The sequence below is a fragment of the Halichoeres trimaculatus genome, unplaced genomic scaffold (assembly GCF_033239565.1).
Source record: "Halichoeres trimaculatus isolate MK-OKI-2021-1 unplaced genomic scaffold, fHalTri1.1 fHalTri1_scaffold_13, whole genome shotgun sequence".
NCBI classification, from domain to species: domain Eukaryota; kingdom Metazoa; phylum Chordata; class Actinopteri; order Labriformes; family Labridae; genus Halichoeres; species Halichoeres trimaculatus.
This window is the reverse complement of record NW_027437191.1, coordinates 24,569,195-24,583,246: the sequence shown is the minus strand read 5'-3', so window position 1 is coordinate 24,583,246 and position 14,052 is coordinate 24,569,195. Positions and strand designations below refer to the sequence as shown.

General features: G+C 40.5%; 1 protein-coding gene across 4 annotated transcripts in view; it reads right to left on the bottom strand.

Moving 5' to 3' along the window:
• myo6a (myosin VIa) overlaps positions 1 to 14,052 on the bottom strand; it is a 158,253-nt gene that overhangs the window by 34,275 nt on the left and 109,926 nt on the right. For all 4 annotated transcript variants that reach the window (XM_074684651.1, XM_074684652.1, XM_074684653.1 and 1 more), the window contains exons 21-25: positions 11,065 to 11,195; positions 10,890 to 10,967; positions 6,989 to 7,118; positions 2,207 to 2,297; positions 275 to 425 (exon numbers count right to left, since the gene is read on the bottom strand). In XM_074684651.1, coding sequence (XP_074540752.1) covers positions 275 to 425; positions 2,207 to 2,297; positions 6,989 to 7,118; positions 10,890 to 10,967; positions 11,065 to 11,195 — 581 coding nt within the window. The remainder of the gene's footprint in view (positions 1 to 274; positions 426 to 2,206; positions 2,298 to 6,988; positions 7,119 to 10,889; positions 10,968 to 11,064; positions 11,196 to 14,052) is intronic.

The window sequence follows — 14,052 nt, the reverse complement described above, 5'->3', positions numbered from 1 at the left end:
AATACATCCTGAGGATGCGCTCTGTCTCTGTGAGACACCACCTGTCTGTCAAACTGCAGCAGGATGAGGTCTAATTTCATTCTGTCCATCATTTACCCGAAGCAGCAGCAGGGGGAGGAGATCCTATTTTTAAAACTAAACTCCTCATTTGTTCCCGTCTGCCAAAGCAGACAGCACAATGAAGAGCACTCAGAGTTTTTTTTTCACATGGTTTATTAATATACAAAATCTGCCGGTATGAGGCCAGAGGAAGCACACCGTCCACTTGGCTCACCTTGATTTTAATCATCAGGGTGTCGATGGCGATCTCCAAGTCCTGGATTTGTTTGCTCATCTCCTGTTTACCCTCCTTCAGTCCAGCCACCACTTCGTTGAAGCGGCCCATCCTCGTCTTCAGGCTACGCACCTTCACCAGCCCATCGATGCTAAAGCAGAGACATAAACCAGTTATAGAAGAACAGAATCTTTTCAATTTGTAAGTAATAAAAGAGAAAAAATCTTTTAAAAAATTTAAAGCTTCTGCAAGGAACTGTTGGTTTTGCTTAGGTTTTGGCACCCCTGTGTGGACAAAGTGCGCTTCTGTTGACTTAGCTGATTTTGCCTTGTTAGTGTGTAAGCATCCTGTTTTTAACAGCCAAATACGGAGGTATGGCCCATTAAGGTTGGCCCAAAACATCTCAGAAGGCTTGACAAACAGGAGAGTCAGAAACGGGAAGAAGAGAGCAACGTTAAGCTGTATGCTCTACCTCACCCTAACCAAAACTTTAATGAAGAAAAAGAAAGTATATGGGGAAAAACAGGCTATGAAGAATATGTGGACAGATCCTAGAAGAAGAGCCGTACTGGCTGAACCAGCTTGTCTAGATAAAAGCTCGACACCGCCAGGGTAGGCTGTATGCGCTACCTCCTCCTCTAAAATGGAAGAAACAAGAAACAATGATATAGGGCAGTAGAGAGATTCTAAAAGAAGACAGAACCTGTGCCAAAAGTCTGTTTAAAAAAAGCTCCACCCCGCAGGGTCAGGCTGTACGCCCTACCCCCCCCTAAACCCCACTTCAATAAGGGTTAAGGAAAAGAAAATCATCATAAAATAGAAAATAGAAAGGAATATGTGGACGGCTCAACTGGTATAACGAGAATCAGGACAAGTACAGCTGTACGCCCTACCTCCCTATTATTTTCCAGGATCCTCAGTAAACAAAATATTATAAAGAGAAAACAGAGATAAGAGATTAGATAGAGGTTAAGAAGATGGCAGAGCCATGGCAGAAACCCTTTTGAGCTACATCTCATCCATTTGGGTTGGGCTGTACACTCTACCTCCCCCTAACCCCCAACTCTAAGAAGTAAAAGAGAAGTAGAAGAGAAAACAAAGTGGAACATGTGGAAGGATCCCAAAAGAGAAACAGGGGCAGCGCAACCAGGACGAGGTCTGTCTGGACATGGGCTGTTAGGTTAGCTGTTCACTCTACCTCTGCATATCAATCAATTACTGTGAGTGGATAGAAAGTGGATGAAATGGAAGAAAGGGGTAACAATGATAAGGGGCTGTGCCCAGATTATAGAAGGAGACAAGGCCAGTACATTAAGTCTCACCCCTGCAGTGTAAGCCTGTACACACTACCTCCACCTTTTCTGTCAAATGTTCATGAACTCATACTTCTTGAATAAATTAAGTCCCTTCCGTAACTCCGCCCCAGTCATTAAATCATCCCCACCCCCTTTTAATTACAGTAAGGCTCATCAACAACATCCCGAAACACAATCACACAGCCAGTTAGCTTGTAGCTGCGGGCTCCCAGTTCAGAATAAAACCCCCTGCAGAGACCAGAAAGAGTCTTCTTCACCTGCATCTCTCCTCCCACCTGCCTCCCCCAGGGCTCTGTTGTTTATCCTCAAATATCCAAGGTAATAAGCAGAGCTGTGTGTGTCGCCACCAGCATGTGTGTGTGTGTAGGCAGACTGACAGTGCCGAGCTGTGAAAGTGGCAGATAATGAAGCAGAGGAGGAGATAGATAGATAGATAGATAGATAGATAGATAGATAGATAGATAGATAGATAGATAGATAGATAGATAGATAGATAGATAGATAGATAGATAGATAGATAGATAGATAGATAGATAGATAGATAGATAGATAGATAGATTGAAAAGGAGGGAAGGAGGACAAGGAGAAGCATAAAGAGCTAGGACTGAACACTCACCGTGGCTTGTGTTTCTTCCTGCATAGCCACATTCTGACCGTCTTCTGCATGTTGATGCAGGCGTTGGTCCGGTACAAAATCTTGTTCTTCACTGCAAGACAGAAAAATACAGAATAGATAAACCCCTCTATGTACTCTTCCGCCACCCAACCATAATAACTACATGATGTAACCCGTGCTCCCTTCCTCCTTTAACACCCCACTTCCCGCTCTCACCCTATATCCTGCAACTATGATATTTACTGAATGCTCTACCTTACAGTATCCCCTCACTTTCATGGACTATGGCAAAAGTTTGGTTTAAGACACCTGAAGGGGGGAGCATCAGTCAGCCTGCAGTTTCATGTGGAGGAACCTCTCCCTTTGTGTGAGATCTCATTGCCTATCACAGCAGCACACGAGATTTATAATTTCATTCTCTACATTTGCCAAGTCCCTGAATTTCATAGTGGAAAAAATTAGTTCAGCCAAAGACTCCTGGAGGAGGGGGCATCAGTAAGCCTGTAGCTTGGGTTATAGGAACCAGTCCCTTTATGCTAGTTTCCCAACCCATCATACCAACACAAATGATCCTAACTGTACTTTCCAGCTTCCCTTAGTCCTAAATGTTTCTGGGGAGGAGAGAAGTTTGGTTGAGAACACCTTGATTGGAGGATGGAGCATTAGTTAACTTATATCTTAATGTATAGGAACTAACTCATCTATGTTTGTTCTCACAAGCCATTGAACTAACATCATAATTCACAACGCTCCACCTCTTGCTATTCCCTCACTTATATAAAGTAAGACAGAAATTTGGCAGAAGACACCTGGAGGGAAGAGCATCAGTTAGTTTACAGCCTCTATTTCAGGAACAGCTTCCTCCATGATCACCCACATCAACTATCAAACCCACATACATGTTGTATACTATATGCTCTACCATCCCCTATCCCCTCACTTCCATTGGGTAAGACAGAAGTTTGGCCAAAGACACCTGAAGAGGGGAGCATCAGAACGCTTGTAGCTTGGTTTATAGGAACCACTCCCTTCAGGCTTGTATCCTAATCCGTCACTCCTACAAAGTTTTCTCAAAGGTGCACTCTACCTCGCTGAGTCTTGTTTTATTTTATGGGGGAAAACAAAGATTAACCAAAGACACCTGGAGGGGAGGGGAAAGAATCAGTTAGCTTGTAGTTTTGATGGTGCAGGACTAATTCCCTCTTAAAACTCATGACCCAAAACACCCAAACATGATGCATGATGAACACTGTACACTCTTTATCTATTTTCCCTCACTTTCACCACCCATCTTAGTGACAAATACGTCAATTGCATAATTGACCTTCCAGACTTTCATGGTGTTAGACAACTGGAGGGGGGAGTGTCAGTTAGCTTCCAACTTGTGCTGAAACCACTTCCTCAATGTTTTCTCTCACCATCCATCATATGTAAAGAAATGATCACAACTATACCATCTGCTTCCTTCTATTTCCCCAATTTCTAAGCGTAAAACACAAGTTTGGCCCAAAACGCCTGGAAGGGGGAGCATCAGTTCGCTGCACCTCCCTCAACCCCCATACTTATTAAATCCCTTTTGTTTCCTCTGGTGTAGTTTGCAATAGAAACAGATATTCCACCAGTTTTAAACCACAGAATATTGTTGCTGATGCTCAGACCAGCCTCCAGCCGCCCCTCAAACACAAGCAGAAAGGATATCTGAGAGAATCAGTGCTTCTTAAAATATGTAAAAGACTGAGTCTTCACAGAAATTGGCCCGTCATCCCCCTTTCATGTCCTGTTTGTTGTTCACTGATTTAATTTGCAGTGAGTTTCTTTCATGCTTTAATGTGGTTTACTTTTTTTGTGATGTGTGCAGGATTTCTTGATTTTTATTTGTGATTCAATTTCATCCCTCCACACGTCTTTGGAAACATAGATTTTTCTTCTGTCGATCTAGTGGAACGAGTCTGAATTGAAGCGAGAGAGAGACAGAGGGAGAGGGAGAGAAAAGAGTGAGCGCTGGAGAGGTGGAGGGTGAAAGATAAATAGAGACAGAGATCGATATCATCAGCACTCGCTGCCAAATTCATTTCATCTTGTGACTTCAAAATATTTCATCTCTCCACCATCAGCAACAGAAGTGAGTTAAAGATTTTCATTACCTCCAAAAAAACTGGTTACACAGCACAGTTTGTACTTTATTTTCAACTACTTTAAAAGTGCAGCCCTAACATTAAACACTCCGAGGACCAACTCCAGGGGTCAGTTTGGTACGCTTCGGGTGAGACCCCGACGATGAAACTCATTCTGTGTGATCGATCAGAGGAAAAGAAGACAGAGACAGAAAGAGACGAGTAAAAAGAAGAGACATACAGAATGAGCTGGGACATAAAAGAAACTTCTGTCCATTACAAAAGGCAGAGAAACAGACGTACAAGACACATCGAGAGAGACCGAAAGACAATGAGACGGAAGGACAGAAAGACTGAAAAAGAGCAGGTAAGACAAACAGAAAGGCACAGAGAAAGACAAGAGAAAGACAGAAAATAAAAGAAAAAGATTCATAGACTGAGGGTCAAAAAGAGAGACACAGGGAGAGACAGACAGATGGAAACTGAAAGAAAGACTGCTAAAGACCAGGAGAGATAGAAAACTAGGGAGTTACTCTGAGATAGGTTGAGATAAAGACAGTTGTAAAGACAGCAGTTGACAGTCAGTGATAGACAGGGAGGTAGAAAGACAGAGATGGGTAGGTAAGTAGAAAGACATGGACTGGAAGAAAGACAGCCAAAGACAGGAGAAACAAGATGTAGACAAAGACAGGTAGAGAAAGAAAGACAGGTAGAAAGTCAAAAGCAGGAGGAGACAGAAAGAGAGTGAGACAGGTAGAGAGAACGAGATAACTAGAGACAGAAAGACATCAAAAAGAGAGAGACAAGGATAAAAAGGGTAAGAAAGAGAAAGAGTAAGGAGAAAGACAGGTAGAGAGACAGAAACAGACAGGAAGGGAGGCAGATAAAAAGGAAGACAGACAGATGAAGACAATGAGAGAGAGACAGGTTGAGAGATAGATGACAGGTAGAGAGAAAAAAAGGTTAAGAGGCAAATAAAGACAGGTAGAGAGACAAACAGTTTAAGAAACTGAAAGAGACAGGTAGAAAGAGACAGATAAGGACAAGGAGAGAGACAGGTAGAGTTGAATAACAGCAGGTAGAAAGAGACAGACAGGTTAAGAGAAAGACAGATTGAGATGCAAATAAAGACAGGTAGTGAGACAGAAGACCACGGGGAAAGAGAGAAGGACAGAGTCAGGAGAGACACAGACAGGTTGAGAGACAGATAAAGACAGGAAGGGGGCAGATAAAAAGGAAGACAGACAAAGACAATGAGAGAGACAGATGACAGGTAAAGAGACAGACAGATTGAGAGACAGATAAAGACAAGGAGAGAGACGGACAGGAACAGAGGATACTGACAGAAAGTGAGAGACAGGTAGAGATATGGACAATAAAAAGAAGGGACCGCCAAAGAAAGGAACAACTAGATGAAAGACACACACCATTGGACAGGGACAGGCAGAAAGAGAGACAGACACAGAAAACCCTCAGACAGAAAAGAGAGAAACTGAAGACATGATAGAGACAGAAAGAGTCAGACACAGACAGAGAGACAGACAGAGAGACAGAGGAATATTTAAAGAAGGAAAGGGAGACAGAGATGGAGGGAATTGATGCGAGCTTGCTGAGTGACATGAGCCCTCCTCAGACTCTGTGGTGATAAATAAAGGAAGCGGACAGATATACGAGTCCTCTAGGAGCTCCTCCTCTCACTGTGAACCTCTCTTTCTCTCTGTTGCATATCTACCGCCCATGGCTGCTCCCATCTCTGTCCCTGCTCCGTCCACAAGGCTCTGCGGAGGTTTCTGTGCGCCATACATGCATACTGATGAACTCTGTGTTTGCATGATCAGATTTCAAGACACAACACACTGAAGAGGGTGAAGTCTGTAAGGCTGATGTTTTTCTGCTTAGAGAGTTGTAGATGCTCCCAGGTGATACTACTCTGTCTATGGTTCACATATTCGCATTTGATGACAGCCAAACAATTTAAAGAGGGGCTATTGTGCTTTTTTTAGTCTTTATTGTGTCCCTCTGGTGCTCCTGTAGTATCTCTAAATTCTCTACTTTTCTCTCGCTGGTGTTTTAGATAACTCTTGTTTTAAAGCATCCTTTATGTTGTTGTCTATTTAAGGCCCCCCGCCTCACAAACCCCTTTGATTAGCCAACTTAAAGAGGGGGTATTGTGCTTTTTTAGGCATACTTCCTCAGCATGTTTTTGTCATGCTGACAACTTTACAGGTGACATCAAATATTTGTAGCATCAAAATCTGTGCACTTTTTTACTCCTCTCAGTATTTGCAGCATATGGTTTACAGATTTCAGTCAATTTATTCTCTGAAACAGAGAAAAATGTTGCACTGGTGACGGTGTTGTTACACTTTGGTAAGCCTGTGTCTCACATCGCCACCTACTGTTTGGATTAAACTGTATAATCAGAAAAACAAACAACAAAATATGCCATCATCACACCAGTAACATGTTAGCTTAATAATAGGCTCCACAAACCCCTTTCCCTCTGATTGGAAACCCCTCTGGAAGCCTAAAAAGGGCAAAGCTAAGGGCAGAAATTATATGTTTTAGGCCTGCCTCTCAGTCTCTTTGGGGAAGTCTATGCCAGAAGGTCGGGCAAAGTGCTGAGGGAGGTTCAACAGGTGAGCAACTTGTGTTTCTTGTTGCTTACGTTTGATGACGGACAGAGCGCACCACTGGACCTTCTTCCAGCGGCTGTGGATCAGCCACTTGTTCACCTTCTTCACCAGCTCGGCCAAGTGGTCTGGGTCCGACTTCATGATCTGGTCGAACTCTGCAAACTGAGCAGAAGTGCGAAGGTGTGTTTATGAATCAGCTTAGAGCACTTAGACTTAGTAAATCACTTTATTTCACACTTGCAGAAACAGTTGTGTAAACAGAACATTTTTTAGTTTTGTACCAATATTTCTAATATTCCATTTATCCACTCCAACATGTGACATTCTGCCACAGACCAAAATCCTCATGTCATAATTCACTAAAGCACAGCCACAAGCCTTAACGTGTAGATTTATCAGAGCTGCAGTGTGTTCATGCATCTTTTATTTCAGAGTCGGAGCTCTCAGCGGCACTGCTGAATGCTTCCTAACACCTCTGCAGAGAGCAGCTCTGTGATAGTGTGTCTGACATCTGTTGTTGTTGTTGTAATCTTGTCCTCAGTAAAACTCTGACTTCCAAACCTTGAACGTCTGCCGCTTCAATAATGAAAGAAAGAAGCCGCCGAGTCCGTGTTTTTATTTTCTCGTCGTCTGTTCCTCTCAGGGTTTGATTTCTGATAGATGTGTGAGTGGTACGCTGTTTTTCAGGCTGCTGACCCTCAGGTTTCACACCTTGAGCCTCTACACCATCATATTTACAGCCTTTTAAAATATTATGACTGATAAAATTCACAGGAGGGTAATATCTGCTCTTTTTAAACCTGGGGTGCTTTGCGGGGTCTAAATAACCATTAGTGAAGCGCTCTATCCAGCAGCTGTGAAACGCTGTGATGGATGCTACAAAATGCTGCAGGTCAAAAATACTTTCACCAAAAGTTGTTCCTCTGGAATGAACAAAATCAGGCTGTTATACTGAGTGTTTTACATTCTGAAGGGGAGCTCTACAAGGGTAGATTTTTTGTTTTTATAGAAGGAGATCATTTTCTAAACCAGGAACAATTTTAAAATGCTCTCTTTATATTTCACCTTGAAGAGCAGAAAAGCAGCTTATCCTACAAATCAGAGAAAACCAGTTCTTTTGTTCTTTTAATCATTTAGACTTCAGCATGGAAGAAAAAACCTTTATAAATTACAACATATACATACAACATATATATTGAATTAATAGTCTCTCAACTAGTACTAAACCCAGAGCTTGTAGCTATAGCGATACACTGCGGCCGACACCATATTAACCCATACACTGTGTTCTATCAGTCTTATAACATTTATGAAAAGTGAGTTAATTACAGGAAGACTTGTATATTTAAGGGAATCTATACCAGAGGCTAGAGCTACAAAGTGCTGAGGGAGGCTGAACCAATAAGGGAAGCCCTCTCTGGACTGGAGACTGAATCTGTGAACTGGTGTTGGATTTCGTTGCCTGATAAGTTGTAAACTCAGCACTAACTGTATCAGTACAGTACAATGCAGTATGATACGTTATGAAATGAAACACTGAAATGTAGTATGATGAAGTGCAATTATGAACACGATATGACAGGAAGTGATAATTCATCATTTGACAAAATACGATGGTGAGCAATGAGATGTGAATACGTATGGTGTGATTTGGTAGGATACAATACAAAACAGCACAAAACTATTTAGGCAGACTGATTCAAAACAATAAAAATGACACAATAGTATACAAAATGTTACAAACAGATAGGGATGGGTACCTTTCCATTTTAAACGATAGGGTACCGATGCCCGGTACCTGGCAATTGGTATTGGTACTCAACAGTACCAATTTTCCATACTTTTTGTGTTAATGTGGTAAAAAATATAAATTATTTAATGATAAAATATATTTATTTTTCAATTAAACATTATTATTCTTCAATATATAACCTCTCAATGCTGTGTTCATGTCCAGCATTACAAAAATCGCCTAGTTTTCCATTGTCTCACAGTCACAAGGATGCATTTAGGTACCTAAAGATGGTACCAATCCCGACAAACAGATACGATATGATCTGATATGATCTGATATGATATGATATGATATGATATATGATAAATTATACATGATATATGATATAATATGATTTGAGATATGATATGATATGATATATGATAAATTATACATGATATATGATATAATATGATTTGAGATATGATATGTTATGATATGATATGATATAATATGATATGACATGACATGACATGATATGATATGATATGATATGATATGATATGATATGATATGATATGATATGATATGATATGAAATGATATGATATGACATGACATGACATGACATGACATGACATGATATGATATGACATGACATGACATGACATGACATGACATGACATGACATGACATGACATGACATGACATGACATGACATGATATGATAAGATATGATATGATATCCAAAATGACACAAAATAATACTCATGCTTTGATGAAAGCTTTGAAACTAAGAAGATGTTAGTCCTTGATCATTCATGTAACCTGTACCGGAGCTGTATCAACAACATCATCATGGGTCCCTGGGCAAATCGGTATGTGGGGGCCACTTGCATGCTGACTTTTGTCCACAAGCAAAACATTAAAAAATAGCAAACTTTTTGTTGACCTGTGGGGCCACCCTTACTCGTGGGGGCAAGTGGGCTCAAGTCAAATACCCATCGTGCCCAGTTGTTAAGTCAGCTCTGATTTGAACAAATTTTATAAGGTGCAACTTCTGAAACACTGGTCTAAACAAGTATGAAGAATATCAACTAAACCTAAACTAGTTTTCTGTCTAATGAGCCTTCTGACAATAAAGCTGGCTCCCCAAATGATATAATCCTAGAAATGACCAAGAACCGACAACCGAGAAATGATAAAAAATGACACCTGATGTGACAAATGGATACAAAATGCTAGAAATGATGCATGACGATATGAAATTGGAAAAAATTATACATAACAATGGTACAAAACAATACAAAATGATACAAAACGATACAAAATGTTATCATATCATCATTTTGATATGCTATAATCACTACAATCCCAGCATGCTGACTATGGTATTTTTGCAAATCTACAGGGGATAGTCAATAGGTGGGTCTCTGACACCAGACGTCATATCAAAAGACAATTTTTGTTTTGTAATGTTGTTTAAGTGTCAATGAAGATTTATATTAACATTTTACTGTTGAGCATATTGTGAAATCTGTCTCAGTTAGGGAAGACTCAGGGTTTAGTTTGATCTGTGTCTCTGTATTGGCCTTAAACTGGCTACAGGCCGAGAGTTGTAAAAATACGGCCCCATGTTTCAAAATATTGTTGTCCCTGTATTGTTATTTAGATGTAACACAATGGAGTATGCCTGAATTCCACTTCCACAAACCATCTTTGCTTCTTTAGGCTTTAAACAACTATTTACAAGTACCATATGACGTTATATCTATCTTTAAGAGCAAAGCTGCCCGCAGAACAAACATTAGTCCCCCTGTGACTCCACAGGGACATAAAGAGTAATGAAAGAAAGCCAGTCCAGCCAACAGAGGACAGAAGTATTTATCTATTCCTGTAGCTGGATCTGTCAGGCTCACCGTTTGTCCTGCACAGCGTGTCCCCAGGACCTCTACAACAAACAGGCATTTTTACAAAGCCCACTGAAACCATACGTCCAACCCAAAGTGATGAATTATGCATTCAGTGGAGGAATAAAAATCCCATCTGTTGGCTCAGGTTCATTCAAAAAATAAAAATCTCAACTCACCTCTGCAGCCAAAATGACTAATGTGCTTTGGGGCTGGATCTATTGTTTTCAAGGGGTGGGGGGGCAATGTCTCTATTAGCTGCTGCAAGGGGGGTTGGAAGGGGGGGGGGCAGATATTCAAAGCGTCTCACCTTCCCAGGCCTGAAAAACACTCTGGTCAGGCCGAACTTGTAGTCGTTCTCGTTGAGTCCCAGAGCTTTGAATAAAGCCTGCAACATAAACATGAAGGGCAATGATAAAGATGGATATAAAGCTGTTTTTAAGAGTTATGAAAACCTGGACAGAGCTGAGGCTCAGAGGACTGACCTTGCAGAACAGACGTGGGTCGAGTCGAGTGAGTTTGGGAGGCATGTACTGCTGATACATGTTGTAGAGCTCATGGAATGGGGCTCTGGAGGGAAAACCACCCTGCATCAGGTCCAGCACCGACACCATACCTACAGGAGAGGAAGAAGAAGAAGAAGAGAAGCGTCAGGTCAGGGAAAAAAAAGTCAGGTTGGTGAGCCAAAAAGAGAACCAGGACAAAAAAACTTTCATCAAGTAGAAAAAGACTTGAGGGAAAATTTCTTCAATTTTGAGCAAAAAAACCCTCTTCTTTTACGACAATTTCCAAAAAGACTCAGCCTAAATGTAGAGTTGAGGCAAGAGAAGTTGTACTTTTTTCAGCAAATATAATAAAGAGCATAAGTGAAAACATTCAACACAAAACTTGACTAAACTCAGGTGTGGAAATGTATATGTGGGCAGCATCAGCGTTAAAATAGAAAATGAAAAATATGTTGGAGAATAACATCACCAAGTGGAAGCAAATGCAGAATAAATTGTAAAGGACCAAGCATTGAACCCTGAGGGACGCCTGACAGCCCAGTTAAGAGAAATTATCAGATGATGGGCTTAACAAGCCATTACAACTCCCCTAGTTGTCATTTTTTGCCCTTTTTTAAAAATAAGAACCAATTGGAGTTGCTGCAGGTAAAATTCAGGCATCTAAGTTATTAGGATGAATGATCCGTAAGCACAATGGGAGCCATAAACATCACCAAAAACCTAGTGTAGATGGTAAAACTTTTATGCTAAATGAAAAGCATTTTGATTAAATTTCAAGAGCGGGCAACTCAAGATTCAAAGCTTTAGACTCTAAAATCTACAAAAGAACATAACACATCTAAGAGTCAGTTGTGCAACCAGGTAAGCAAAACAAAGAATCAGCTTCTTAGTCTTTCATTTTAGATTTCAAACCATTAAGCTTCTTCAATTTTGTGTTATTCTGCCATGAATTCCAGGAAAACCAGAATCCTTTTTCCCATTAAATGTTCCAGCTTTTGGGACAAAGAGCATGGCATTCCTGGGAAAAGTTCTGTCCAGCTCTTTTCTCTCTGACTGTTTGTGCTGTTTGTGTATTAATAAGAGAACAAAAAAAAATCAAAAACACAACAGACTGAATAATAAAAATAACTTGCCCATTCCAAACCCTCTCAAACATCAAACTTAAAACAAAAGCTTTAGAGCTGTTATCCACAAGCTGCCGGTATCATTTGTCCTCCCTTTGTTCTGTACGTTGATGTCAAACTTCCTGACCCTCTCTCTTTCTGTGCAGCGTTCTCACTTTGTTTTTATTCTCCTGACTTTCCGAACTCTTCCCCCCGACATGTTGGATTAATTTGTTTGCACGGACCCCCTGTAAACGCGGATGATCTGGCCTCATTTGAAGCATTGTTATGCATCTCATTTTACTTTGAAAGCTCATATCAAAGGGCCAATTTCCAGACCTCTCTCATAGCAGGCAGATGCTGCTAATTGGCATTCAGCGTAAATGAACCCTATTTGTAGCTGAGCCCGCAACTGTCATTAGGTGACTTCAGAGCTGCTTTTCCATCAGTTGTTTTTATGCTATTTTGCAAATATCACTCTCAACATGTATCCAGTTTTTACAGAATAATGAAACCATTAAAGTCACAGAGCAGATGGTAAAGATGCTGAATGAGAGATCCCAGAGTTCCTTAATACAGCTGCTGTACAACAACACTTAAAAATCAGCCATGGGACAGTGAAAGACACTTAACTGATAGCTTCTGTTTGCAACCATTCACGTTGTACTTTATTTTACAATACAGTACAGTAGGGTACCGTACTGTAAAGTAAAAAACAACACAAAATGATGGATAAGATTTGACACCATATAGTACAACGTGTGTTACGATATAGTACAATACTGTGCAATACCATACGATATCGTACGATACAATATGACAACTAAAACTTTGAGATTTGATGATACGTTTTTCAAGACACAATATGAAACTATATGGCACGGTATTTTATAACACAGTACAGTACAATATGAAACCTTAAGGTACAATATGATTAAACATGACACAGCAGTGTTGTCCTTTGGTTTACAGGCTTTGGGGGGTTGATGTCTTTAGCAGCCCTGGGGCATGAGACCAGGAGACAAATGTTGCATCTTCACAGAGAAGGTGCTGGTAAATGTTTCTTCTAGTGTTTTTTCCAGCTCTCTGTCCACGATACGGCATGTGCTTGTCTGTGTGTGTTAATACACGCACCTGTTTGTGTGTCTGTGAACGCGTTGGAGCGAAACTTTACTGTCAACTGTGATTATCACACAACACTTAAGTCCTACTTTTATGTTATACTTCCTTTCAGCAGACTGTCTGCTACAATTTGGTATCAGTTGCAGGTTTGTACGATAATTTGTTTCCTGACAGTGTTGAAAATTATGATGACCCAGTACATATTTCATATTCCTTAGTATCCATAATACTACCAGGATCTGGATCGTGGTTTTAAATCTGTCAGAAATTATGGTGACCTTGTCTTGTATTGTTTTGCAAAGCAATCCGACCAATGGTGGTGAAAATGGTACTACCACACAATGATTAAGAATCCTTTAAAAAGTCCTGGATCCAGAGGGTGATCCAGATCACCTCCAAAATTTAAACACTTCTTCCTTATCTCGTTTTGAACATTGGTTGAAAATTTCATCAAGATCTGTTTGTTAGTTTTTAAGTTATGCTGTTCACAGACAAACAGACAGACAAACTCTCCCAAAAACATAACCTTCTTGGCAGAGATAATTAGATGAATGACATAAGGGTATTTGGTCTGTTACACTAAAAAAAGATTTGATTTAGGAGAGAGGTAACTCGACAGTAGTCCTGCTGTGACCTGGCACTATATGGAAAATAAAATCAACTTGACTTTCAGGGGGGGCTGTATAATGGAAGGGGAAACACTGCATGGTACAACACAGTATCATACAAGGATAATGTATGA